General features: G+C 40.5%; 1 protein-coding gene across 1 annotated transcript; it reads left to right on the top strand.

Annotated features, from left to right (window-relative positions):
• Positions 1 to 46: 46 nt before the first annotated feature.
• sv2ca (synaptic vesicle glycoprotein 2Ca) lies at positions 47 to 27,937 on the top strand. Its single transcript, XM_053871493.1, has 13 exons — positions 47 to 193; positions 4,910 to 5,647; positions 11,682 to 11,862; positions 13,498 to 13,649; positions 20,491 to 20,624; positions 20,861 to 20,950; positions 21,827 to 21,937; positions 22,027 to 22,115; positions 23,185 to 23,349; positions 23,414 to 23,547; positions 23,639 to 23,845; positions 24,485 to 24,644; positions 24,747 to 27,937. Exons 2-13 carry the CDS (start codon positions 5,050 to 5,052, stop codon positions 24,928 to 24,930), a joined length of 2,205 nt encoding a protein of 734 aa, XP_053727468.1. The 5' UTR covers positions 47 to 193; positions 4,910 to 5,049; the 3' UTR covers positions 24,931 to 27,937.

The raw sequence follows: 27,937 nt of genomic DNA, 5'->3' as shown, positions 1-27,937 counted from the left end.
CCCTTCTTCCTCCCTCCCTCCTTCTCCTCCTCAACTACTGCAGCGAGAGACGACTGCATCGGGGAAATGCACTGTCGCGAGCTGCCGGTGCTTTCCTCCGACTCGTTTCTACAGTGAGAAAACCCCAGTCCTCTGGAAGACGTCTGCAATGGCTCAGGACCGACTCGCAACAGTTTTATCTCCATGAACGACTGTAAGTAGTTTTCTGCATCACTTTAAATCGAAACGTTCTTTTTGGTTGCCCGTAACTATCCAAAGTAAATGACGTTTATTTTATCTTACAGTAACCTTGTTTGTCCTTTGTTCAGCGTAATATTATTAAAGAAAAAGTTTAGTTGTATAGTGTGGTTTTAGAAAAGCTAGAGGCGATAGACAGGCTGAAACAACCGTCTTCTTTCATACCTGTCTTAACTTTTAAACTCGCAGCTGGTGAACTTACAGACATTTACTTGGCGTTATTGAGCCGCTCACGTCTTTGGTAAATTCCATATATTCATGCGCCGAGCTCGGTCTCGTTGGCTCTTCATGCTGTGCTGTGTGTGATGTTGTAGAACACTGTAGAACAATGCAGCCGCGAGCCCCGGGGCAGTGAAAGCACTCTGCACTAGAGACTCCCAAAAAGAGGAGGAGAGGACGCGAGCGCAGGCGACTGACTCATCCGTGAATTGCACCTCGCCGGGCAGGGAGCGATTGACAGGCACGAGGCCGGTGAACTGGAAAGCTGTGGCGAAGTGCTTCGTGAGCAGCCACAGAGCTGCAGTGGGGATAACTTTGCTGGCTGACGTCAACAAATGTTTTATGAAGATGCTGGCAAAATTCTCGCTCACATTATTCCCTCGTTTCTGAGAAACTATCTCTACCTTAAATATTGTAAACTCAATTGACATGTAATTATTTTATTTAAAATGCTAATTGTAACATGAACAGAATGTGATATAAATCAACAAACTATTTTTTTTTATTTCCAAAATATTTCATTTATTTATTTATGTATTTATTTATTTCACAATGGCTGTCAGATCAAAGGTTGGGTTGAAGCTTTTTCTGGGATTTTTTTCCCCCACTGTGTCGCCTAAAATCCTTGTCACACCTGATTGAAACCAACTAACTTATTTCTCATTCACAAATAGCAAAACCTTCTAGTCACCTACTGCAGTGTAAAACCGTCCAATCACAGCAACCAACCTGAAATGAATGGATCGTGATATGCATATCAAATTCAGATGGCATTTGCCCCACCCTATTTAGCCCCTCCCATCTCTGCTCACTCCATAGTACTGAGCGATACGGAAAAGTCAGTGTAGACTGGACTTTAACTTCACATTTTAACTCCATCAAACACTTTTCTAGATCCCCTATGCTCCCTTTACAGTAAGTGTACATAGAATCAGTTTATTTAACACCTAAAATAATGCTGAGGAGGTCACCATGGCAACCCTCCCATGCCATGACAGAATAATTCTTCAGTCAAGTCGTCTGTCCAAGGTTATGGAAGCACCTGAGGCTTCACAAAAATCACGGAGGCTTGAATGAATAAAAGGTTTATATTGTCATGAAGGTTATTACTAAGCTGCTGTTGGCATGAAGGTAATAACATCAATCAAAAACAGATAAAACCCACATCAAATCTAACATTGTTGTATCTCTAGACCAGCATGATCAACATTAGAAATACTCCTCTAAAATGTCTGGTTTTATCTTCCGAAAATGTTGAAAATGAGTAAGCACTTCCCGCTTTCCTGATAACGGCGAGCATGTAAATCTTGCTGGGAACCTGCCGTGATAAGGGTTAGATGTTTTCGTCTTCATTAAATATATATGTATTAAATGCATAAAGGAGGATCAATAGGTTTTCATTTAATTCCCCACCCCTGCATAAACAGACCTGCCCGACACGCAGTGAGAGGCGGTTGGGATGTATTGGAATGGCTAACGTAGATGCCAGTCCTTCCAGGAACATGAGTGTGTCATGAGTGGTAACAACTACACATATTTATGGTGAATGTTTTTTACATTTATTCTGTGTCAGTGATAAGAATTTTAACAACACACCCCTCTCCACTCACACATGTTCCTCGCCTAAGCTCGGTAATGGCTTCAGTGTTTGATGAAATTTCCTAATGGAAGATGTCCCAGGCTGCTTGTGCCTCTTCCAGACAAGGTCGAGAGTTCTTCATTTTGATGGGATTATGTACAGCTCTGCCCACTTAGAGATTGGACTTGCTCTTCCTCATGCTAATGGACGATACCAGCCATCAAACCTTTTTATTACTGCTTCTCTCCAAAAGGGCTGCTGACCAGTTAAAGTTGTGTGGAATGGTCATGATTTTCCACGAACGCTGCGTCAAATGAGCAAACTACGGGAAAGTTTAGTGACACATACTTCAGTCAGAGAGGTCTCACCTCTAGTTGAAATGGTTCTTTTCCTCCCAGAAACCATCATGAAATTGATTTCATTGTTTGTAGCGAGGCATTGTGAGCCTCCTTATTGTGTTGAAGAAGACTTTGTGTAGACCACCTGCCATTAACTTTGGACAGTGTCTTTGTGAAGCAATCCTGTCTGAGTGATTAAGTGTCATAGCAAAGTCGAAATTTAGACAGAAAACTGGAGATGGTTTGGAGCCACAGAAGAAATGTTGTGTTTCCTCTACGTACGTCAAAGTTAGTAGTATGGAATAGGGAGCCTAAGTCTCTGGCCCTTCTGGTCGGTCCATGGGAACTAAGCTTGGACTAAAAAAATAAATGAATGGAAGTCTATGGGGAGAAAGTTATTTTCAGGTCCACTTGGTCTCGTGCCCTGGATCACACCTCAATTTAAATGATAAATAATGATTTGAGTTTCGACAATGTTTGTCGTATCATTTATGAGTTATTTGCTTGTGAAAACATGTATTTATTTGGACTACAAATCGTCGCATGTATGACGTCACAGCAGAATCCAACCGCTCCGGCGCTAAGGCAGATGCTAAAGGTACTATACTATCAAAGGCAGAAGCTAGCTAACGTTAGCTGACATGGTGAAACACTCACTGTGACCCGGTAGACCTTATCCTCCATGCTGGCTCCCACTCCACCGACTATCAAGTGCGACCAGCATTGTTGCTTGCTACTACATATCATACAAAACCTCAAGTAGCTTTTGATGCAGATGGAAAAGCAGTGCTGTCATGGGCATTTGATTGATATGAGATCTATGGCATAATAACTTTCATCACTCCATAGACTCCAGTTCATGTTTCTTGTCTACTTAGGTCCCATGGGGCGGAAGTAGATGGACGGGACTTAGGCTCCCCAGATGTGGTAAAGATTGAATGAACAAAAATGACTTTTAAATTGTTAAAATTTGGCACAGTCATTTGAGAATTAACTCTTTGTGATAACTTAACATATGTATTGCTTGAGTAAAAAAATAAAATAATGCAATAAAAAGTGTATGTGCCAGGATTTTATTTATCTTAGACTTTTTTTTGGGGAGATACTGTAATTGATAGAGATCAAATATTTGCTGCTACCAACGACTACCTAGTGATCGCGTAGCGTGATACTCCTGTAATCACACATGTCATCCATTGAGCCGTTATGGATTGGAGGAGTCACCTTGAATCAGCAATGTCATTTGTACAGTAAAATTGCATTATGGGAGCCGGAGCTGGCCATGATTTGTGTGCTCCTGACAGAGCTTGAGCGTTCATTAGGGACTGCAGTGAGCAGCTCCTAGACACACGGGAAGCTGCGCGCTCTGGACGGCTCAGTCCGACCGTCGCTCTACAGCTGACCTTCTTCACCCCCCACAATAGCTAAGTGCACTCTTCACTAATGTGAAGTGAATAGTTTGGTATCTTCCATCTTGTAAAAACAAAGTGGTAAAACTGAAAATTCACATTTTTTTGGGAGTGACCCCATATTCTTACAGGAAATAACATTGCATTAAATGTTGCATCAGTCTTGCTTTCTTGGGGTGCCCCCCCTGCATCGCTGCACTCTTTTTGAGTGCGATCTCAGATTGCATTACTCGATTCATTAAACGTGTCAAAGGCAGCTGTATAATGGGAGTTTACAGATACCAGTGGTGCGGTGCGTTTCTGCATGCCGGTTTATCAGTGTGGATTTAGTCTACACATCCCCCTCCTGACTTTTTTTCTCTTTCACTCCGCACATAATATATGACAGTGTGGTTACGCTTGAATTGCCACTCCCATTATAATAAACCAGCTCTTTATTGAGGGCAAATTGATTTTAGCTCCTGTCTTGTTTATTATCTTCTACTCCCTTAGGTTAACAATGAGTCAGCAGATCTTAAGTCCCTGAATATGTAAAGTATCAGTTACAAATGTATGAGGTAGCCTGAAAGAACTGTTCCGTTTGAGTAATAAAACTATTTTTTTTTTCTGCAATTCTGAATCACCCTCCGAGGCATGCACACTCTTATTGCATTTTTATTGGACCTTTTAATGCACAAACGAGTCCATACGGAGCCCTTAGAATTAACTACACAATGTGAATTAAGTCCCTGGAGGAGGAAACGACGAACAGTGGTGACTTCACGAGCCTCGCACTGATTATATGCTGTAGCCTTCACTGTAAAGGAAACACTGTATGTCTTAGACTCACATCTGTTTTAGAATCGATCATGTTTTCGGTTGTTTTATTACAGCAATGTTAGTAACACTTAATTACGCAACAGTATATATATATATATATATATATATATATATATATATATATATATATGCCTCTGCCTCTGTCTCTCTCTTTCTATATATATATATATGTATATATATATATATATACATATATATTGCATTTGAATTGTGTTTAAGAATAATATGCAACAAATTCTGTGCTGTGCTCCTGTATATTACACTCTTTTTCATCTGTTGTGTTCTCCTTCTTTCTCCATCCATCACAGACTGGTTGATGATTGGCCCCGTCGCTGTGGGTTATCTCCTGTGGTGACTGCAGTTTCAAGAGTTTTCTCCTGTGATTTTTCTCTGCCGTGCCGATTCGTAGTCCATCTTTTTCCCCTGAACGCGCACCACCGCTGCCAGGATGGAGGACTCATACGATAACAGGACTTCCCTGGTTAAAGGGGCAAAGGACATGGTGAAGGAGGCCAAGAGGCATGCTAAGAAGAAGGTGAATAAGGTGGTGGACAGAGCCTCAGATGAGTATTCGTCCCATCACAACTACAACAGATTTCAGGATGAGGAGGACGAAGACGAGGACTTTTATAGAAACCCACCCAGGCAGGATGGTAAGGGCTACCATGACAATGAGGAGGGCTCCAGTGATGCTACAGAAGGTCATGACGACGAGGATGAGATCTACGAGGGCGAATACCAGGGGATACCCTCTGCAGCGGACAGAAAGCATAAAGAGGGGCAAGTGGCGCTTGGTCAACCCATCTCTGATGCCTCCAGGGACCGAAAGGAGCTGGAGCAGGAGAGACAAGCTGATGAAGAAGAGCTGGCTCAGCAATACGAGCTGATCATCCAAGAGTGTGGGCATGGAAGGTTCCAGTGGCAGCTGTTCCTGGTGCTCGGGCTGGCACTCATGTCTGACGGGGTGGAGGTTTTCGTTGTGGGCTTTGTGCTTCCTAGCGCCGAGACTGACATGTGCGTTCCTGACTCCAGCTCCGGATGGTTAGGTAAGATGGAATTCCAACTTTTTTTAAATCTAAAAATACCATGAATGAAGATGTAACTTTCTTTCCAATGGCTATATTTTGCTATATATTGTAGTGGGTGTTTTGGTGTGCTGTTCCTCTGGTCAGATTAAAGGGATGGCTAGAAAGCCCTGTGGCACCCGTGTTGGGAATAGGGGTTGCTCCAGTCTAAACGGCTGCAGGTGTGTAATCCATCACAGTGTGTGTCAGAGCACAATGATCTCTCCAGCCAGACTTGAAGGGTCTAGGGACTGTACAGAAGGATGTAGTTTCACCATACTCAGTGGAAATGGGACAAAATGCATGGACTCTTTATAGCTACATACTAACTCTGAGTTCAACCATTTAAATGTGAATCCTGTGGCAGATGAAGTTACAGTGAGGACAGAAGACTGGGAAATCTGTGAGAAAAGAGAATTAAAAACTAGATCGATTTATAAACTAGATAGATTTATTTCACTTCTCTTCCATCGCTGTTTTCTAGGTCACAAATCAGAACAGAAAACGTCTTATGACTTGAAACTTAGGGTGTTAAATGAATGAGCAGATTTTTGGACATATGATTGATATTATATGTCCATTATATTAGATAAGTGAAGAACAGTTCCTATAATATCTTTATTAATCTAAACAGTTATATGTAACGGTGTATAGCTTGTGTCTGTGTGAGGACCTTTCTATTGTGTTTCGTGTTACTGTCAGTCACTTGTTTGTTAGGGTCAGTCATTTACTCTGATCTTTGAAGTCTTTTCTCTGGAGCAGTGTTTTTCAACCGGTGTGCATCTTCCAGTTGTTTTTAAACCTGATGTGCCTCTAACGTGACCATACGCCTTCGCAACAGAATGATGTGTTCTTAACGCCAAAGACTGTCTGCGCGGCAAGGCTAACAGAGCTAACAGCTAACTTGACGTCTCCCTTCAATACTTTATTGACACTCGTTGACCATCAAAGTTAGGTTTAAAAGGTTTAAAAGCTGGCTACTAAACTAAATGCAGAACCAAATATATTCACTCCAAAAAGTGAAGAGAGAAAGAGTCAAAGAATCAAATCATGCAAAAGACGTAACAACACTTACTTGTTATGATGTGTTTTTGCTGCACTGTCCAACTCTGTCTGGGGACATTTTAAAACAAATACATTATATGCAATTTGTTTTTGCAAATGACATGCAAAAATTGCCATGTGTCAGGAGCTACATGTTTTTTTTACAAATTATCAGGGATTTTCTGCAGGACACTTGACGTGGCACTTGCTTTGACCAAGGTACCGATTTGCCTCAAGATTTTTTCACTGAAAGAATTGTGTCGTGGCTTAAAGGAGGTTGAAAGACACTGCTCTAGAGGTATCTGTCAGATATGTTTTGTTGAAAACCCTCAATGTTGTTTAGGTTTTTAATTTCCCTTGTCAGTGAGTTCCTTTTGTCTCAGTGTGGTTGGTAGAAGCTCCCTCTTCTTCTCTGCTCCTCTTCATCATGAGTTAGTTGAAAGAGTCTCTATAGATGATCGAAGATCAGTCCATTTCTGGCTCTAAACATGACCAGCAGTGTCTCTCGACTAGCTCTGGTAATTTCATTGTATTCTACTTTACTATTCCAAGAGGGTTTTTTTTCTGTTGCAGAAACAGTGGTGTTGTATTATTTTGGTAGGTGTTCCCCCACAGCACCACTCCATAGAGCTACTGTGGGAGAATCAGAGTAGAGAATTACTGCTTTATCTGGTGTTACTCAAACATGCCACCAGAGAATGTTTTTTCCTCCTTGATTTATTGTTTCAACAAGCTAAAACTGTCTTTGCTTAATAGTCATCAAGCTAGTACACAAAGTTATTTGCCCTATATTAAACCAAATCTCTTCTCCATCCCTCACAATATGTTGTTGTACTCTCCACCTTCATGAAACATCTTTCCTTTCTCTGAAGCCAAGCAGCGTCCTGCAGGCATTCATGTTTTGCGCTCTGCTTCTCCTTGTTTGTTACTCCACTTCTCGCCACTGCTTTCATGCTGTATGTGCTTCTGCGCTCCTCCGCCATCCTCCTCCACTGCATTCGCCAAATTTTAGTTCTCCCACTGATTGCCCCCCGGCTCCTCCCCATTGAGGTGGACATGATTGGTGTGTACAAGTTTGTGCGCCTGGGATAAGGAGTGTTGTCTCAGCTTACATGATTGCTGTGACCTTGTTGATATGGGATGTTGTAGCGAGTAATTAAGTCAAGTGTGTGCGTTTCTCTGCTGTGATGAACTGGATGTATTGACTGTTGGCTCATTTTTTAAGTAGCCTCCTAGCAGTGCAACACAATTTGACTGGAATAGTAGTGTCTCTACTGAAATATTCAGAATGTGTCTTACACAGAAAGATATTTAGGATGTGAACTGTACTATATTTACACCTGCAAAAGTCCAAGCCAGCCAGCATCCTTGAGTCAGTCATTGCTGCAGTTGGCAAGAAGCTTCCAGAGGCCCCTGATACCTAATGACACCCTGGGTTGCCTCTGTTATTCTGTCATATAATGAGAAATGTCATGTAATCTGATGAAAGTTCATTTGGACCACTGGCAAATATGAATTATTAATTAACTTAACCTCCAAAGAACCCGAGTCCTCACTGAAGGACAATATATTTTAGCATTTCCAGCACTAGGATGAGTAATCTCTTTTGACCTTTGACCTCAGCTGTTGGCCACATTTAGCCACACGACCCGCACAATGTTGTAGTGATATCACAACGTTACTCCCATTTCAGTGAAAACTATATGGCAGGTATTTCAGTCAACAAGATCTACAGCAGCCATAAAAAAAAAAAACAGTCCACCTCCAACACAGTCTCCCATTGACAGTGTTGATCTCGAATCACTTTCACTTCATTGAAATTTGTTCACAACTTTTCCATTTATATTGAACACAGAATATCAGAGAAAAAAAAAAGCCATCGAAAGCATAATTATGTGAGATAAAAACAAAGCTAACTCTACATCTGAAAACTTGTATTTTTTTTCTAAATGTATTTGTTTCCTGGCTGCCCTTTTAAATGATCTCAAATTTGATTTGTACAGGAATCTTGGATAGGGAGAAGAAAGCCATTTGTTAGCTCCAATAGTTCGAGGGTGTTCCTCGTACCCACGTACTTTTTTTCCCGTGAATTCATAAAGGAATGCACCAAAAGAGACTGGGCGAAAAAACGATCAGTGTGGGCTGCAATATGTGTGATGTGAAGGGTAGAGTCGAAAAGGAGGGGCAGCTTTAAAGCAAAGAGATGCCAAGTTTGAGAGGATTAATGGGGAGAGAGGTGGGTGGCAGAAGCACCAGCAATGTGAGCAAACGGCTTTGATATCATTTCAAACACAACACACATTAGTATCGCATCGCCCCATCATTGCTCATTTGTTCTTCTGAGACGTCCCTCGTTCTTCCGCTACTTTGCTTGATAATTTGCATTTTAGCTCCTGATCTCCTGCACCAGATTGTTTCATCACTCACTCCCCCTCTCTCTCCAGTGCCTACATTTGTGGTCGGTATGAGCTGGTTCAGTATGGCTTCATGTTCCAGGGGCAGCTGAGCGTAGCTAAACTGCAGTAAGATCCCAACGTCACTGCAGAGATTACGCTACTTTGCTGGTGCAGATCCTCATTGTGCAGGAATATATGTCAGAGAGGAACAGAGGAGTGTGTGACAGGAGTGAATTTAAGTGTGTGAACATATAGATCAAACTTGCTGCCGGCAGCTATTGTGTCAGTCACCGTGAAATAACTCCCTGCTCTTATTCTGGGAACATGGTATCACAGTATTTCGCAGATATTATCCGAAGCTGGTAATGCAATGAAGTTTGAAGCCCTTCAATAAGTTGCTTTCATAAAGATAGCATCACGCAAGATCGTGCCCATGCTCACACGACTTTATCTTTTTTTTTGCATAGGTGGCAGAAGAGTAAGGCATGAATCACAAACTGACCTATATTGTAGACATACACACTGACTACACGATATAGCACTATATATATATATATATATATATATATATATATATATATATATATATATATATATATATATATATATATATATATATATATATATATATATATATATATATACAGTACACAAGAACACAATGAGTTCTTCTGTACTGTACATTGCCTTGGATACTGAAACTCTCATTTAAAACTACAACAAGAACTTTTAAATATCAATTATTACATATATAATGTTTTCTATATTATATAATTTATGATATATTTTTGTCAGATATAATTCCTTATGAATATGCAGTGTAGTTTTTATTGTTTATAGTTTTAGTTGTGCTTTTGCTTGAATGAGCCTGAACAGGTTCATATTATGTTGCTGTAATCAGAGTATACATCATAGCTTTATCATAACTAAATCAATCATTATACTGTGAATGTAGATGAGACGTCAATAAGAAGCTGGTTGCTGGTTTTCTAGATATTCCTGAGGAGGCAAATGAGACATTGATTTGTTTCTACAGCATGCCATGACCCTTGTTTGTATGTTCAGCTGATATAGCAATCTTAAATTTGCCATCCATGGAAAATTAAATGTGAGATTTATAAACATGTTTAACAATGAGACAAGTGCTGAAGTGTCGCACCAGGCACATGATAGTATCGCTACCTAGAAATCTGCGCTGGTCTTGTGCATGATGTAGAAGCAGTTTGCAAAGCTGAAAGCAAGGAGCATCAGAGCGTGAAATCAGAGAGGAGGTTGTGATGCAGCTCAGCGGTCCCACGCCTCTGGTGGGGGTTCCTAAGAAATGTGACAGGACAGAAAATGCAACACCAGGACACTCCCACCTCTCTTACCCTCTTATTTACTCATCCTATCAGGCAATTATAGAACTCTCTCCTCTATCATCAGTGCTTGCACAAATCGCTTCCTACAGTCTTGTTAATATCTGACTCATAAGACAACTAAATTGTTGCATTGTTGAGTCAATCAACAGACACAAACCCATATATATATATATATATATATATATATATATATATATATATATATATATATATATATATGTGTGTGTGTGTGTGTGTGTGTGTGTGTGTGTGTGTGTGTATGTGTGTGTATTTTTTTTCAATGTTCAATTTAACCACTGACATTGCAAGCTCTTAATTGTTACGAGCACTGGGCTATTTTTAAACCAATGTGCATCACACTACAGCAAAATTCTTTGCCCTTGCTGGTGCCAACACCGCTGACATCATTCCCGGGACGATGTGCTGCATTCTGGAAAGGACATCGATAAATTCATTACACAATCGACTGCGCTGCCCAGAATAAAGTCTTAAGTCAACTGCTTTTATTGCTTGTTTTTAAAGGCTGGCAAGGAAGTGCAGATTCTCTGTTGTGTTTTCTGTTTGTTCATCTTGAATGTATAGTTGGAGCAGAGAGGGATCATTGAAAGCCTTTTTTGGGGTAGTCGAGGTTGGGAAGTAAATGCAAGGCCAGTGGGTTTGTTTTTGTAATCTTCCTAATGAAGTCAAACTCAATGGCGCCTAATTTAATATTGAATTGATGGCTCCTTCGGGGGCGTATCTCTTAGGTTGCCAAATGTGACGGATAGCGCTGTTCGACCCCTGAGGGACTCAAAGTGAAATCCTATCACGACAAGTAAATAGACTGCCAACATCCAAGAAACACAGGAGTTACATTTGGCTACTTAGTCAAATAGTCATGACAAAAATTTGTGTTAAAAAAACGTGTTATGTGTAACCTTTCGTGGTAGAAACATTTTAGCAGTAAATGCTGATTGGCCACAATGTTGGGTCTGCTATTTGACACACTAGTTTGTTACCATGGTTTGAATATCCTTGTCCTGGCGATATATATATATATATATATACGATCACACTGCAACTGCTGCTCCTTATGATTCTATTACTACTAATAATACTATTAATAATAATAGTAAAATAAAGAAAGAAAAAATGTTGCCTATAAATAAGTTTTCCATTAAAGACTATTATACACCATGATTTTTAGTGTTAATTCTTGATCCTTGTTTCTTCCAGGAAGTATTGTTTACCTGGGAATGATGGTGGGAGCCTTCTTTTGGGGTGGGATGTCTGACAAAGTGGGTCGCAGACAGTGTCTCCTCATCTGCATGTCTACCAACGGCTTCTTCGCCTTCCTGTCCTCTTTCGTCCAAGGATACGGCCTCTTTCTTCTCTGCCGCATCATAGCAGGATTCGGGTAAGTCTGATAACGTAGAGGTCACCCTTGTCCAGACGGAGATGGTGAGCCATCACTTAAAATAATTTGTGGGAGTGAAGCCAGGAAGTGATTTATCATCCATTAACTTCACCAGACTTTCCTTAGCAACATGAGTGCCCAGTAAAATCAGTGTACATGAGGGAGACAGTCGTGGAAATGGGTTTGCACTTCAGTTTAGTCTGGAACAAGGGTGATCCAAATGATTACTTTTTCTTCTATTTAGTTGTGGTATTTTCTCTTTATTAGATGCCGTATAAATACAGTGGGAATCTGTCTGTGTGAACTGATTCTATTCCTTTGTTGGAGTTTGGATTTGACTATTTTTAGAACCTCTTGAATGAACTCTGTGCAGCACAATTTTACATTAAAAGAAATCTACAGGTAATGGGATTGATTTCACAGTTTGGTGCTAATTAAGGGATGAAATTAGCACTTTAAAATCGTATTAATTTAAAACCACAAGTTATATATGTGTGTATTTATTATTATATTATATTTATATTATATTATATAATCCCACTAGCAATTACTACCTAAACTACCATCAATTAATCATGTTCAAGAATAAAATAAATAGAGAAAATGTTATTCAAAACTTTGGCCGGGTCATATAGGGAACATAGCATAAATAACGTCAATAGCATATTCGCTGGTATTAATTTTTATAAACTAGTGATTTGCATCTTAGCGACTCAGAACCGCACCATCACTACTGATTTTTAACAGTAAATAAGCTAGTAATTGGTTTATTAATGGTTAATATGTCTAGCCCACTTTAGTGTAACTGTACTGAGATACCATATATGCTGACATACTTATGGTTTATTGTACAGTGACAGCACTGTGCATGCTATTGGAAAGTCGTTGTCATGGACAAGCAGTCAGGCCAAGGAGAATGACCCAAGTAACCTCATATGTTTGACACGCTACAATCAGTGGAGTGACTTATTTCCATCACCAACTTTAATCCTATAGCATTATTTAACAAAGCCTTAATCACCATCTGCTCTCTCAAATGTATTGAATATTATGTGCATGGTTGGATGCTGTTGAACATGTGCTGGACTTTATTTTTATTTCCTCTGGTATAAATTAATGCAAACAATATGATCATGTTAAAAGAGTAAAGTATAATATAGTTAGAAATCAAGCTATGTTGTCATCTTAGCTTTAATTTTCAGTGGCAAAATGGTGTTTAAACATTTCAGTCCGTAGATCACTGCTTCACTGAGACATCTAGAAATCTTTTCTGTAATAACACTATTCCTAAGTTATGACGATACACGTCATCAGCTGCAGTATGAAGTGATTTGTTAGTTTCTTGCGTGACATTGTGACCGGTCCCCCACAAGCGGATACAGTAATTGGATCTGACTCCGATGGGACAGAAGAGTAATTGAAAAATTGCCAATACTGCCGTCGCTTGTAGATCATGATGCATGACACAGAAGGATTCTTGCTTTAATTCATGGAAAATCAATCATTCTTCAGATGGCTGTGTTCTAAAAGCAGGGCAAAGATTTTATTGCATGAAGTCATGAAATGCATACATTAAAATGCTTCCTACTGACTACTAACATCTTTCTTTCTTTTCCTCTCTTTTGCCTCTGCCAGGATCGGAGGTGCTGTGCCCATAGTGTTCTCCTTCTTTTCAGAGGTGCTGTCTAGAGAGAAAAGAGGGGAACACCTGAGCTGGCTCTGCATGTTCTGGATGATTGGAGAGATCTATGCGTCTGCCATGGCCTGGGCCATCATACCCCATTATGGTGAGTTTATGGTGCAGAAAATGCACAGACAACAACCTGGGTCAGACTTGAGAAAGAGTCAGTATGTGGCCATTTATGATTTTGGTATGTGTGATCAAGGCCAGTAGCAAGTGGGTCAGCTCTTCTGTGAACCGTGGATCATGTGTGGTGTGCACAACGGAATCCCCTGCTCAGCAAATGTACAGTTGAATATTTGATTTTCAAACAGGTGTAAATTGAACAGAAGTGTTTCTTGCTTTCTACATTGGCGTTTCAGAGATGATCAGTTCAACAGGAAATCGTCATGTGATATATTGAAGACTGAAGAAAAAGTTGAAACAGTGACTGATCAAATGTTAGGCTTCCAATAAGATTCCCTCGGGGCTGTGGGTGAAAGTGCCAGTTTTCTCTGCCATGAGAATCAATCAGTTAATAGCGATGAATTGCCGCAGGCGGGGAGAGGCAGAGGTTAAGAGATTAACATACGCATGGTCGCCGCAGAGCAGTCACACAGCAAGGCCTCCGGGATGGAGAAACCTGTGATTTATGATCACACCGCATTAGACAGCCGCTGTATTCCTTATGGCACCAGCGGGAAATTTAAACCAATCACTTAGCAACTTTTCCTTCTCACCTGCCGTCCCTTCATTTTTACGCCGTCTCCTCCTCCTCTCCGGATTTTGTGATCCTCTCCCTTCCTGGCTCCGTCCTTCCTTTTTATTACCGCTCTCTCTGTCGCGACTGAGTGTTCCTGTTGAAGCTTAATTAGGTTTTTCTCCTTGCTCTGATAGGACAAAGCTACAGCTAGAAGTGATTTATGGCTGGAGCGCGCTCGGCCAACCTCTGACGTCAGTAAGAGACTGGGTGTATTTTTCTGTAAGTGGCATGTTTTACTGAGCCGTGGCCAAAAGCAGGTCTCCTTCAGTGGGTTTGGAAGGTAATAGAATCTGACACTGAATCAGGTGCTCTAGTTACAGAAGTACACATCATGGGAAACATAAACAGGAGAAGAAAAACTACCTGCATGTGCATAGCTTATTAACCAGTATTAGTACCTCCCCCTTTCAGTTATGTTACTCACAGGTGTTTGGTATTTCAGTGTGTGATCCAAATGTGTCTCTAAGTACAGGAAGAGCTGTTTAAATGTCCCAGCTGTGATGTCTGCAGTAGATAGTGAGAAGGATCCCTGTATTTGTGGTCTTGTTTTCCATTGTTGCCCTAATCCAGAGGTGGGCAACTACATTTCCTAAAGGGCCTCATTATAAACTGTGACTGTGGTGAGGGGCCGCCATGTAAAAAAAAAAAAAAAAAAAGCGATGATGACTAAGAAACGTGACAGGAAAAAATCTTCAGTAACAAGGATGTAATGAACCATGAAAATTCAGTGGAAAGAAGGATATTAAGAAGTGCAAATATGGCATAAAATCTAGAAAAATATTCCATTTAATATGCGATTTAATTTGAATGTCAATAAGTAAAAAACTATAGCACAAATGTCTATGAAATATTAAAAGGAAATTAATTTCAAAATATATTATCTTTTCTTTTCTTTCAATGTATTTTGAGGAACAAAAAATACTCTCTAAAATGGCTGACAAAAATAAATGTTAGTCCTGAACATAATTACTGTTGTAATAGCAATGCTAAAAAAAAACAAGACAAAAAATAGTCAGAAAAATTACTACTTATCAGTTGTATGGTTTTATTCTGACCTCATGAGGGCTGCAAAAACACACAGGCAAAGGGCCGCATATGGCCCCCGGGCTGCACTTTGCCCAGGTCTGCCCTAGTCAGTTTGACTTGGCGCAAGAAGTCACTCAGGTTAGACCTCAAGCTTATTTTCTGCTGTCTAAAAGGGCCTCAGACTTACTTTAAGCAGTTTGCTGGAATCAGAAATTGTAGCACTGTGTGTACTGCAGCTGCTCAAAATGTCTTAGACTCCATGCTCTCGCCATGCTCTTGTGAATGAAGACACCACGGCTGGATGAAGGTTCCATTTGATACAACATTAGGTCTCATCTTTTCCTCTCCCTGACTCTGAACGTCTCCCCCAAGCTTTCCTGCCAGCTGCTCAGCTGGAGCCCTGAAGAGGCTCTGCTCATTAGAGATTCTTATCGAACAGAAGGAAGAGACTGGAGCAAAGTCTCTTTTCAGATTGTGTCTGTCATATCTTTAAGAAGTGGTTAAACATGGCATGAAGGGTTTTTCTAAATTAGGTTTCAGAATATATCTTGATAGATATAATCACAATAGGAGGGGCTTCTATTTTCTTTCTTCTATTTTTTCAATTATTTATATAAAACAGTTGGATGGCAAAACTGTTAGCTTTTACCATAACGTATATTCAGTATAGTTGATTATTATTCTTGCACAGCCACGTAGCTCTTGCAAACTCAGATGGATCTGTTCAGGATCGCTCCTCTGAAGCTGTAGACACTGGATTACATCCACCATTGTGACTGCATTGCGTCTGAGTTGGATGTTGGTTATATAAACCAGATCCCTTTTCTTCTTCTGAATCTGAACAGAGATCTCATATATATATATATATATATATAGTGCACCTTGGGTTGGGTTTGGGTCGATTCTCCCTCTGGCCAGTAGGGGCGCTGTCCGTGTGATTCATGTTTAAAAGGATACACCAAAACAACTGACCATCTAGAGAATCTGGAGGACCATTAACCGTTCGTGATCATAGTTTTAAAGATATTTTAATATATGTAACTCTCAATATATAGCAGTGATTACTGAGACCCCAAAGTTGGTTGTAGCAGATGAGAGATTTCAGATGCAAGCTTGTATCAGTTCAGTGACCACATGATTCAAAGTCACTTCGTCCAGCGTTTCAAGATGTTTTGATTGAAACTGAAATTGTGTCATGTGTTTCATGTATTATTATTCATTATTGATCGCCATGAAGTCTTTGTTTTTATTCAGCAGAGCTGAGAGTCTAACTATCAGAAGCACTGGTCCACAACAGCCTCAGCACAGACTCTCACAGCTGCGGACACCCTCTTTGTTATTAGCCAGTCCATAATCTGGTCGACTACTAATAGGCTTATTGTGTGTCAGTTGTAACTGAGAATACATGTAGATTAAAAGTCAAGGCCAAGGAATGTGAAGGAAAGTGAAATGTCTCCATTTAAAATATCTTCCTATATGCTCAGAATGTTAAACTGCTTGCTCAAGATTATGACACGAAAACAGCACAGTGAAAATGATTGACTAGATGCAGTATGCAAGTTGACGTCTCTTTTTTTTACTGCTGTCTTTGAACACCTTGGTATGCACATTTATTTAGCCATTAATCTACCGTTTTCCAACATAATCGTTTCAATTTAACGTCCCTATAAAATGAAAATGAATTGACCAGGCAGTGATAGCTGACGTGCCTGGAGAATACATACAACCCAAATCTGATCTGGGGAGTCCTTTTTCTGCTGTTCTCCTTATCTCAAACACTGCTAGCTTAATTACAATTAAGAAAGTATAAATTCTCCGTAGCCATCAATCCACAATCTTTTGAGCTTCTCCGCTGCCGATCTAAGTTGTGTGCTGCTGCTGAATCAGTCACCCATAGACATAGTCAATTATGTACATAATCCCTGTAATGAGATTTCCAATAGCAGGAGTGAAACGCTCGCCCTGGGGGCCAGGAAGCTTCACTACATTACTGTAGAAAAGGCAATCACTGCTAAACAACTCCATTTTAAACCGTTGCTTTCTTCCCTTTTTCTGACACACACACACACACGGTAGAGGGAAGAAGCCATCATGGCATCCCAACAAACTCTTCAAAAGTACTTGGTGTCCTCTTCTTCACCTCTGGGTGTTGGACTGGTGTTGGGGGTTGGAATCAATAACATGTATAACGTTACATGTGGTGAAAATTGACTATAAAAGGTGGGCTATCCTGGGGGGTTGAGTCTTTTAAAATGATATTGGACCCTTATGGAACATGTTTCTGTTTCTGCACAAAACGTTTGTAAATCGTTACATTAGAAAATGGCAGCTGAAATGTCGTTCTCCCCGTCACGCCCACTCTGCAGTGACTTTAGGCGTTTTCACACTACGGATTCTGTCTCGGGTGGCCTGTGTTCGATTCGCCCTCTGCTCTGCACCTCTGCTTGTGGAGCTCAGCGCAAAATATCTGGTTTCCGACCCACAACGAAACACGTCTCAAGGAAGTCTTCATCAGCCAGGCGACAACCTATTTACCACCATAGCCTTGGCCACCTTATCGCTCTGTCACGTCTTAGCACTATGGGTCATCGTCACCTCAGATATTAACTAATGGCAGACCCCCACAACGGCTGTAACAGAATGTGTCGTTTCACAGCCAAAACTAAACATGAAAGAGAGTTGTCATGTTTATTTTACAAGGAAATTGCGTTTGTACTAATAGTATGAGTAGACATAGTATGTTGCTACACACTTGCAGGTTAAAATCACTGAAAGCCAAAGCCCCACTTTCTCGTCAGTCCAACCAAGCTGACTAATATCGTTGTTACCATGTGCTTTCTGCATGGTTATTTATTTTGATATGAACAAAAGTAGAGCTACTGCTGTGGTAGATGGGGGTGGAGGTTCAAGCCTAACGTGACTGAGTTGGTCAGCCCTGCTATGAAGACAAAAAAGTTGAAATTACTGAATAATTTATGATATTGCATACAGTCACAATTTGACTGTCTATGAGAGAGTAAATAATGTTTAATAATAAAATATAAAATAAATACAAAATAATGTTTAAATTCCTCATATTTCATAACAAAGTTTCTTGATAGAACAATTCTTTGTAGTTGCATTTTAACGTGCAGCTGCATGCAAATGTGCATATTTTGAAATTAATTTCATGATAATCCCTTTCCGTTTCATGTGTTTATTAGCACTATAAATAAAGCTTCATTGATGCTTTTCCAACAAAAACATCCTCTGCTCCAGCAGCCCTTCGCCCTTTGGAAAATATTTGTTTTTAGCTGTTGATTTGTTTTGCCATAACAGTGGTGTTTTAATATGTTTGGAGATTAATTCCAAACAGGCTTTTCCTGGCACTGCCATTACCCCTCCACAGTCCCCGACTCCACTCCTACGCCTGTTGATGGATAATGGTGTTATTCCCTTTGGAGCCGCATCTTCACGAGCATGCTGAGAGGCGTAGGAGGTCACGACTGACACAGCAGCTCCTTTATGTGTCTCTTGCTAAACAATAACTCCCCAAAAATGAAGTCACTGACTGCGTAAATCACATTTGTCATACACTGTGCCGCATACATTGATTTTGTTGGTATTGTATTTACATGTACAAATGAAATCTATTTTTGGATCTGTTTAATCATGATTGTTACTCATGAATTACCAAAGACGATATTAATATTTTTTTTCATGTAATGTTATGTAAAAAGGTGTTAGCTTGGTGTTGTTTAATACAGATAATAATTTCTGTGCTTGTGTTTAGAGAATATTTTTTTTACAAAACCATCATTTTTCAAATGCCTTGCATGCAGTTTTATGTGTGTTTGTGTGTGTTTAAGCGCATCTATCCTAGTGAGGTCCAATTTTGAGGAAAACACCCCATTGTGGGGCCTTAGGCATTTGTGGGGCCCTTTTGCTGAATCCCACAAGGCTAAGCCTCAATTTGAGGATGAGGGCTTCAAAATAACTGTGTTTTTATGATTGTTCTTCAGTTTGGTTCAGCGTGCTGGTTAAAGTTAGGCTGGGGAAAGGGTTATGGCAATGAGAGGTCTCCACAAAAATAGTGAAACACAACTGTGTGTGTGCAGCCATGTTTTGCCATACTTCTTGTGAGGACATTTTGGCCGGTCCTCACTAGAAAATATCTGTACAAGTAGTTTATGAGTTGGGTGTCAGTTCGGTTCAGAGTCCTGGTTAAAGTTATTTGTGTGTTTTGGATGGTTAGGTTAGCAATGAGAGGCTGGGGAAAGGCTTATGGCAATGGGCGGTCCTCACAAAAATAGCAAACCAAATGTGTGTGTGTGTGTGCTTTACAATGATTAATGAGTCTGGGAAAGTGCCCGTGGGCTGAGATCAGGTGCAACAAGATTTAACTTCACCGAAAAACACTCATTTTTTTCTTACCCATTCAATTAACCGGTCCCTGTCTGATTCTCACAGCTGCCTCCAAGGAGCCATCCACCCTGTGAGACTATACATCAGTCAGTAGCGGCCCTCCAGTGAACTTATTTAAATGTCATGCTCCACTGGCATCATGTTGGCGATAGGAGGAACGCACAACGAATCTGCTGCTCTCCAGTCCGGCATGTTCTCCTGGTAGTGTGGGGCGAGGCACCTTCTAGATGTTGGACCTGGTGTGGACTACTGCCCTCATTAGAATCAAAGGGAAGACTAGGTGTCAACCTTGACAGCAAACTGGATCCAACCCATGTAAATCTGCATTGGTTTTTTTTGTTGCTGCAAGTGTCAGTTTATGTTCTTCTGAAAGTGAGGAGGGCCTTCAACCGGCGCAACTGGGTTCTTCTGCTGCGAGCAGGACATTGCTGTTATAATGATGTTGAGGAGTGATTCTCTACTGGTGGGTTGAGTTGGGTCACGGCTTGTCATTGTGGGGTGATGGTAGGTCCCTATGCTGTGATAAACTTTGGGCAGGAGACTCTCACCCCATGTTTGGAGTGATGCTCCTTTCAAAACAGTCTTCTTTTGTCCTTGTTTCTTGGTTTAAGAAACTTTTTTGTGGCCATAGCTTCGCAGTATCATATTGGAGAGTAGTACCACATAAACATCCACTTTGTCATAGAGATGAGAGCTGAATTATGTGATGATGATGTGTGTGTGGTGTGTCACCAGCTGCCAATGTTTTTCACTCTCAACATTTTCTCCATGGCAGGTTGGAGTTTCAGTATGGGCTCAGCATACCAGTTCCACAGTTGGCGGGTGTTCGTGGTCGTCTGTGCCCTGCCCTGCGTCTGTGCAGTGGTGGCTCTAACCTTCATGCCAGAAAGCCCCCGATTTTACCTTGAGGTAGAGTTTTTCTCCTCAAAGATATGAAGAATCCCAGTGGAGAATTTGAGCTGCTCCTGTACTTTGAGTGCATGGTTAGAACATCTGAATGAAAGGGAGAGAAACAAACGTGTAGTGAATTAAACATAGACAACTCAACATCTTAGGTAGGGTGACACACTTCTGCTCGCACTGATTACAGTCACTCTGAGTGTTAAAGTGAATCTTCCCTTTCATCATCTTCCTTCTACTGTCAGGTGGGGAAGCACGATGAAGCCTGGATGATCCTCAAACAGATCCACGACACCAACATGAGAGCGCGTGGGCAGCCCGAGAAAGTCTTCACGGTGAGTGTGTGCTTCTCCCCTGTGTGCTGTCGTCGCTGGATGCTTAAAGAAGCAAAGAGGCTTATATGCTGTCACCAGTGGGACACGTTCCAACATGTTTCCTCCATAGGATCATATCAGAGTTATCACGCTTCTGCAAGCAGTTTTATGCCATTCAGGATTACTCGTTGGGCGACGTGTGTGTAGGGAAAGCTTCTTAGACAACGCAAATTCCTTGAGAGTGAAACCTTGTTTATGATCACAATTTCCCTTGTATTAATAATGCAATTAAAAACTAATCCTTTGTTGGGGCAAAGATTCAGTGTTGCCAGTCTGACTGGCAGGTTGTTCTGATATTTAGTTTTGAGAGAGGCAGGCCTCCATTTTTGTCCACCTATCACTATTTAAGAGTCACCGGAACCTAAATTTGTCCCTTAATTTCTCAAACAAACTGCTCATTGGACTGAACTTGTGTGTTTATTTTGTCTAATCTAAAATGACAGTCCCAAATACATTTTATTTAAATAAAGATTTCGTCGATACAAGCTCAGAGGAGCCATGAGTCTGTCAGACAGTTCCACCTCCGGGACGCCAGATGGTGCAAAGCATTCATGACAGCAATGCGATTGGTAGATAGCTGGTTTCAGAACAGTGAAGAAAGTGAGGCTCGTGTTTTTTATTTTATATTTAAGATGAAGCATTAAACGTATTATTAGTTGTAAGTGCAAACTTTATTCCCTTAGGATTCAAACTGACATCATTTCTCCAGACGCAGATTTAGTTCAGAAACACCGCATTTTTGTCATTTTTTTCTTGCCAATTTGAATGATGCATGGCAGTGAAAACTTCCCACTCTGTGTTATAGATACCAAATCTAATCTAAACAAATCTCTTCAGGTTAACAGAATCAAGATCCCAAAGCAGCTGGATGAGTTGGTGGAAATGGAATCAGAGTCTGGAAACCCTTTTTCTAAAGCTTTCTTCCGGATAAAGGCTGAGGTTCGCGGGGTGAGTGTGCATTTAACAGCCAATAATCTTGTTTCCCCCCAAAATCTTTTCTCACAAAAAAAAGTGCAATCGTTTGGTTGTCCTCCTAGATCTATCTGAATCTAATGAAATGCTTCAACTATCCAATGAGGGAGAACATGATGCGGCTGGCCGTGGTGTGGTTCACTTTGTCGTTCGGGTGAGCTCTTGAAGTCATTTGTGTTGTGAAGAAAAATCGTTATAATTTGTCTGGTCGGATGATAGCACGAGACGGAGCGGCTCGTGGCCACATCGCATTTGTGTCAACCCGGTCTCTCGCTGGTGAACGCTCCCCCGAATCAATCACCATCGTCAGATCAATAGCGTTCCATTTTCAGAGACATGAGTCTTAGCAGCCGCAGAAGTAAAAAAAAAGACAGTGAAAAATGAGTCAGGGAACATTTACAATTCATGCAGCATTATTAATGGCCGATGTTTGTCCAGGCGGTGTGGGTGAGGGTTTGTCTGGTCGTGCTAGATGATGGACGGGATGTGTGGCTCAGGCAGTCTTCAGCCATGATGTTTTGACTTAAAAATTATTGTAGTTAATTTCTGGGCCACATCTGAAGACTTTCATTTGTCCTTAATAGTTGAATCGTCTGAATAACTGAATGACCGGTTGAAGAAAATAAATATTCCATGGGTCATAAACCTAACAATATAGGGCCAAATGGAATACAGTCAATACTTTTTCTTAATAAATACCATTTATTAAACAACACAAATTTTATTTCAATCCTAAAACATTGACTGTTGCTGTGCATTTTGAAATGTCATGTTCTAAGCCAAATATATAGTTTGGTAGTCATAAAGTGACACGTATGATGGAAATAAACCAGGTGAAAACAACAGCATCAAAGCAATAACTTTAACAAAATAAGGTCACATTCTCGAGCAACGAAAAATAGAATCCAAGTGAAATAATGCTGACTGATTCAGTGGCATTTGGGGAAAAAAAAATAAATAAAAAATCTGAAATTCAATTTGCGATCAAGCATGCTCAAGCTTGTGACACACTGTTGGTGTCTGAAATTGCTACCTACTGGCCTCAGAAAGAAAAAACTCTCAAGGCTTCATATGAAAAAAAAAAAAAAGTTACAGCCAATACTGTAGTGGTTAAAAAGAAACGTAAGTCATCCGAGTTGATGTTTAGTGAAGACAGTGGTTTGTTTTCTTTTGTAAAAATATTATTACTAGTCCATTTAGTTAACCTTTATCATGTGTTTCAGGTATTATGGTCTGTCAGTCTGGTTCCCCGATGTCATCAAGCACCTTCAGGCTGATGAGTATGCGTCAAAGGTTCAGATCCACCGGAATGAACATATCGAGGATTTCACATTCAATTTCACGTTGGAGAACCAGATACACAAAAATAGTCTTTTCATTAATGATCGGTAAGAATACTTGGCATTCTATGTGATTAAAAAAAAAGAAATCTCTGACGTAAGGTTTTCTCAGGTTCATCAATATGAAGCTGAAGTCGGTGACATTCTATAACTCAACATTTCGTCACTGCTACTTCGATGATGTTACATCAGTGGGGTCCTACTTCCATCACTGCACTTTCATCGATACCTATTTCTACAACACAGGTGAAAGCTTTTTGCCATCTTGGTATGACCTGTCAATCAAACACTGTCACGTTCTTGATCTGTCGTCTGGCTCCTGTTCAATGTGCTGCAGATATTGATGAAACCAAGTTGTTAGACGGCACTGAGGTGATCAACAGCACCTTCACCCACAACAAGACCGGATGCCAGATGACCTTTGATGATGACTACAGTGCTTACTGGGTCTACTTCATCAACTTCCTGGGGACGTTGGCCGTCCTGCCTGGCAATATTGTCTCCGCCCTACTCATGGACAAAATAGGCCGTCTGTCCATGTTAGGTAAGATGGAGTGGTGAGTCGAAGTCGTGTACGTCATGGAGAGTATGGGTTAACAAATGCATGGGCTACTCATGTGGCAGTTAGGGAGTTCAGTTCATAACCACTTACAAACACTCTCAACTTTCTTCAATGGGACATTAATGGATGAATTTATAAAGTCATGCTTTAGGTCAGAGTAGTGAATCTGAATTGTCCCTAGTGTGTGCTTGCCTGGACTGGGTTCAGGATCCTCTCATCCATTATAGATGACTTTGGCTTCAGTGCTCTAAGGAACTGGCTCGCCAGGAGAATAATGTCCAAAACAATGATGAATGCAGTAAATGAAAAAAACCTTCAAAGTTCACCACCAGATTTATGAAGAGAAAAGGCTGACTCATAAGAGTTCTTTCTTACATCAGTAGGCTTGGTTTTAGACTTGTGTTGTAGCAGACAGCACACCTAACCGAAATGCCAAAGTAGATACACTGCAGTTGTTATGTATGTATGAATGTATGTGAAGAATGTATGCATGCATAGTTTTAATCATTTTTCCAAGAGAAATATTTTGAAAAAACAAAATTATATATTGCAAAGAGTACATAAGAAACTATTATGTTGCTTATTCACTAAAAATCCATGTGATGTGGTGGTGTTCCTCAGGAGGCTCCATGGTGTTGTCAGGCATCAGCTGCTTCTTCCTTTGGTTTGGCACCAGTGAGTCCATGATGATTTTCATGTTGTGCCTTTACAATGGCCTGAGCATCTCTGCCTGGAATTCCTTGGATGTGGTCACGACTGAGTCCTTCCCAACTGCCCGCAGGTAAGACTATACAGGTGCTGAATTTGTCGAAATATTCTTGCTGTTGTACCTTTTAATGGTCCCCTTCTCTCTCTGTCTGTCCTCTCTTCTATCGCTCTGCAGAGGAACAGGCTTCGGATTCTGCAATGCTCTGTGTAAGATGGCTGCAGTCTTGGGGAACCTGATCTTTGGCTCGCTGGTTGGCATCACAAAGGCGATACCAATCCTCATGGCCTCGTCCGTGCTTGTGGGCGGAGGCCTGGTGGGGCTGCGGTTGCCTGACACCAGGGCCAACGTTCTTATGTAACACCAGCGTTTGAAAATCCAGGATCGAGCCAAGGAAGCAACGAGCAAGGAATGCAAATAGCTTCAGACAACATATCAATAATTCACATATAAATGTCTGTCAGACATGTTTCCACCAAGCTGTACAGTAATACCTGCTCAGATTTCCACTTTTTTTAGGTTCAAGAGAGAAAAAAATGAAATGAGCTAAATATTGAAACAGTCTTATTAGGACGCAGCAGATGGGCAGAAAAGTGAAAAACAAGTCGTAATGAGCATCACCAATCTGTTGTGTGATAACGAAGGGAATAGATGATCAGACAGAGGCCACAGGAAACAGATGCCAGCAGCTGGGTCGCCCACATACCCGTAGACTCACAAGCCGAGACCCACGTCTGTATGAAACATCAGTAGGATGGAAATAAGGATTTGATCTGCTTTATTATAACTCATTGACAACTATTCAAGGTGTTAAAGAGGGAGAGGGACTTTCAAACTAAATACAACAATTGGGTAAAATAAAATTGTACTCTGCTTATATTCTCAAAGCTGGACAGAAGCATCGGTCAGCACACATAACTGTTGATCATGATCTGGTTTGGATGAGATATGTTTGCACGAAAGGTCAATAGTTGACCACTTAACTCGGAAGCTTCACTTTCAAGTAATGGTATTTTTCCGCAATTTGACTGATAAAATTATGTTGTTGTTTTTTTTTAGTTCTTGTAGCTTCCCCCTTTCAGACGAAAGGCGTTTAAACACGGTTTGACTCCTCAGGGAAACGGTAATAACAATAGCGCGAGTACAACAATGACATTATATCAACAGAAAAAACTATTTATTGTGCAAGAGATAAATTAAATAATTCACTTCTAAGTGAAGCATATTATCCTTAAATGCCCTAGAAATGGTCTTAAACAGGAAATGCATCTTGTTATAGCTTAAAACATGTCTTCGTAACATTAACACTGATGTGCATTTGCACTTGTAGTTTTTGTCTTCTGCAGACAATTTAAACAGATGCCAAGCCTTTTGCATTACCTGCAGTTCAGAGAATAAATAAATGCCATATTTAAAATATCTGCATTTTCTTGTCCTAATAATGTAATGATATGCTCTTGCTTTCTGCTTTATTGATGGACGTTTTTTTTTTCCAAATGTGTTTACCTCGCTTGACTGTGAGACCTTGTCAAACTACTTCTCTGTTGGTTGCTTGTGGCGGTGACTTTTGATGACGATGTCATGTCATGCTGCTGTCTTTTAAAAATACTCAATGGCCTTTTCTAAATGTGCCTCTCCTCAACTCGAGCTGTCTGCCCATAGTCATGTTCACTGATCCACCATTATTGGCGTAGATCAGTAACGGAAATCTGTGTGAAACCTTTATGAGAAGACCAATAGGGTTAGTTCAACAGTTTGTGGTGACTCCTGTTCTCTTGAGGTCCACATGAGGGAGGTTTTCTCAAAATGGCTGAAGAAAAAAAAGCTAAAACTGAGCTGTGCTAGCTATGAAGTAGAGAGCCCTGAGGGGTGCAATTACATATAGAATATGTCCAGAAAGAAAAGCAGTGAACTGCCATTTGAGCAGTGAAAATGGCTCAAAGTAACAGCAGATTTCAGGCTGGCCAGCCACTTAAACGTGGGATTGTTGAATCCAGTTTCCTGTCCAAAATGTTCTGGCCAGTTATCAAGGGGGTCTAACAGAAGCTTAAGGTCTCAAAAAGACTTTCAGATTGTCACCCCTGAAACTTGGAACAACAGCTTTGTATAAAACTTCCATGCTGTGATAATACGACGGGTGTTGGCAGCCAACCTTGTCCAATGGTTTTGAATATTTCATGTTTTGTTTTTAGAATCCTTGGAATGAATTGCTGTCCTCGCAGCCCAAGTTTGTAAGTGTTCAGTTATCATTGACAGAACAATCATTGCTTGCAAGCAAAGCAGCGACACTCCTCCAGTATTCGACAGAGCGTTTCAAGTTTCTTGAGTTTGTTGATAGAGCTCTGACTTGAAACTCAAATTGAAACTCAAACCACATCACTACACATACTAAGTAGTCATGCTAAACTATTGCGTCAAGACAAATATCATCGGATAATATCTTACATTTCAAATTACATTTAAGAAAAAAAAAACCAAAAATCAGTCCTGAGCTGAGAGCATCGCTGAAGCAGGGAAGTAAATTTTGGGTGAATAAACGCTTAAGATGCATCATAAGGCTCTAGCATATTTCTTGTAGCGCTACGATGATGATGTTATTGCGGGTGGTGTTTTGAATGCTCCTCTTTTAGCTGCTGTGTAATAAGAAATATATTTAAATTGCACCAGAGTAGCGCTCTAAAGTTTTGTTTTGTTCCTCTGTAATGGTTAAATCAGGCTATTTTTTCAATGTTGTGATCGCAGGACATCCTAACCACTACGCCGGTTGTGAGCCTGTGTTTGAAAGTTACACTTGATGTGAAACAACCATCAATTATTGAAGAACAATGTGTCTGAAATATTGTGTGTTAAAGGTCATTATTTGTTCTTTGGTTTGAATTCACTTTTATTGCTTACATATGTGGGCCTGCAAGTGCAGTTCTGACTGTAAATACTGTGCATAAGAAGCTACTATTGTATAGGTGTTGGGTCAAGATATGTATCAAAACTCATCAGTTCCCTGTTTGTCCAAGTGATAGCGCCATTGACCGTATCTCTGTCGTACATTTGTGTGTCTCCCTGCTCTGATGTGCGTGTGCGTGCGTGTGTGTATGTGTGGGCGTATGTGTGTGTATAAACTTGCATGTACTTAATTTCTGTTCTGTGCTTAGTTTCGTGTTTAAGTGTGACTTACAATTGCGAAAAACAAAGGCAATATTCATATTTTGTTCAGAAAAAATGTGAATGTAAGTTATCTTCATCCGATTTATGGAGGTGATGAAATGTATGTGGAGTCTGTATTGATGTGAGAATTACTGAATGAGTTCAGAGGTTTTAAAAAAATGTGCCAAATGAAGCGGAGTGAGCTATATTTGGAAATGGCAGGGACT

The sequence above is a fragment of the Synchiropus splendidus genome, chromosome 7, assembly GCF_027744825.2.
Source record: "Synchiropus splendidus isolate RoL2022-P1 chromosome 7, RoL_Sspl_1.0, whole genome shotgun sequence".
In the NCBI taxonomy this organism is placed as follows: Eukaryota; Metazoa; Chordata; class Actinopteri; order Syngnathiformes; family Callionymidae; genus Synchiropus; species Synchiropus splendidus.
The sequence above is the reverse complement of the archived record's forward strand: the minus strand, read 5'-3'. Positions and strand labels throughout refer to the sequence as shown.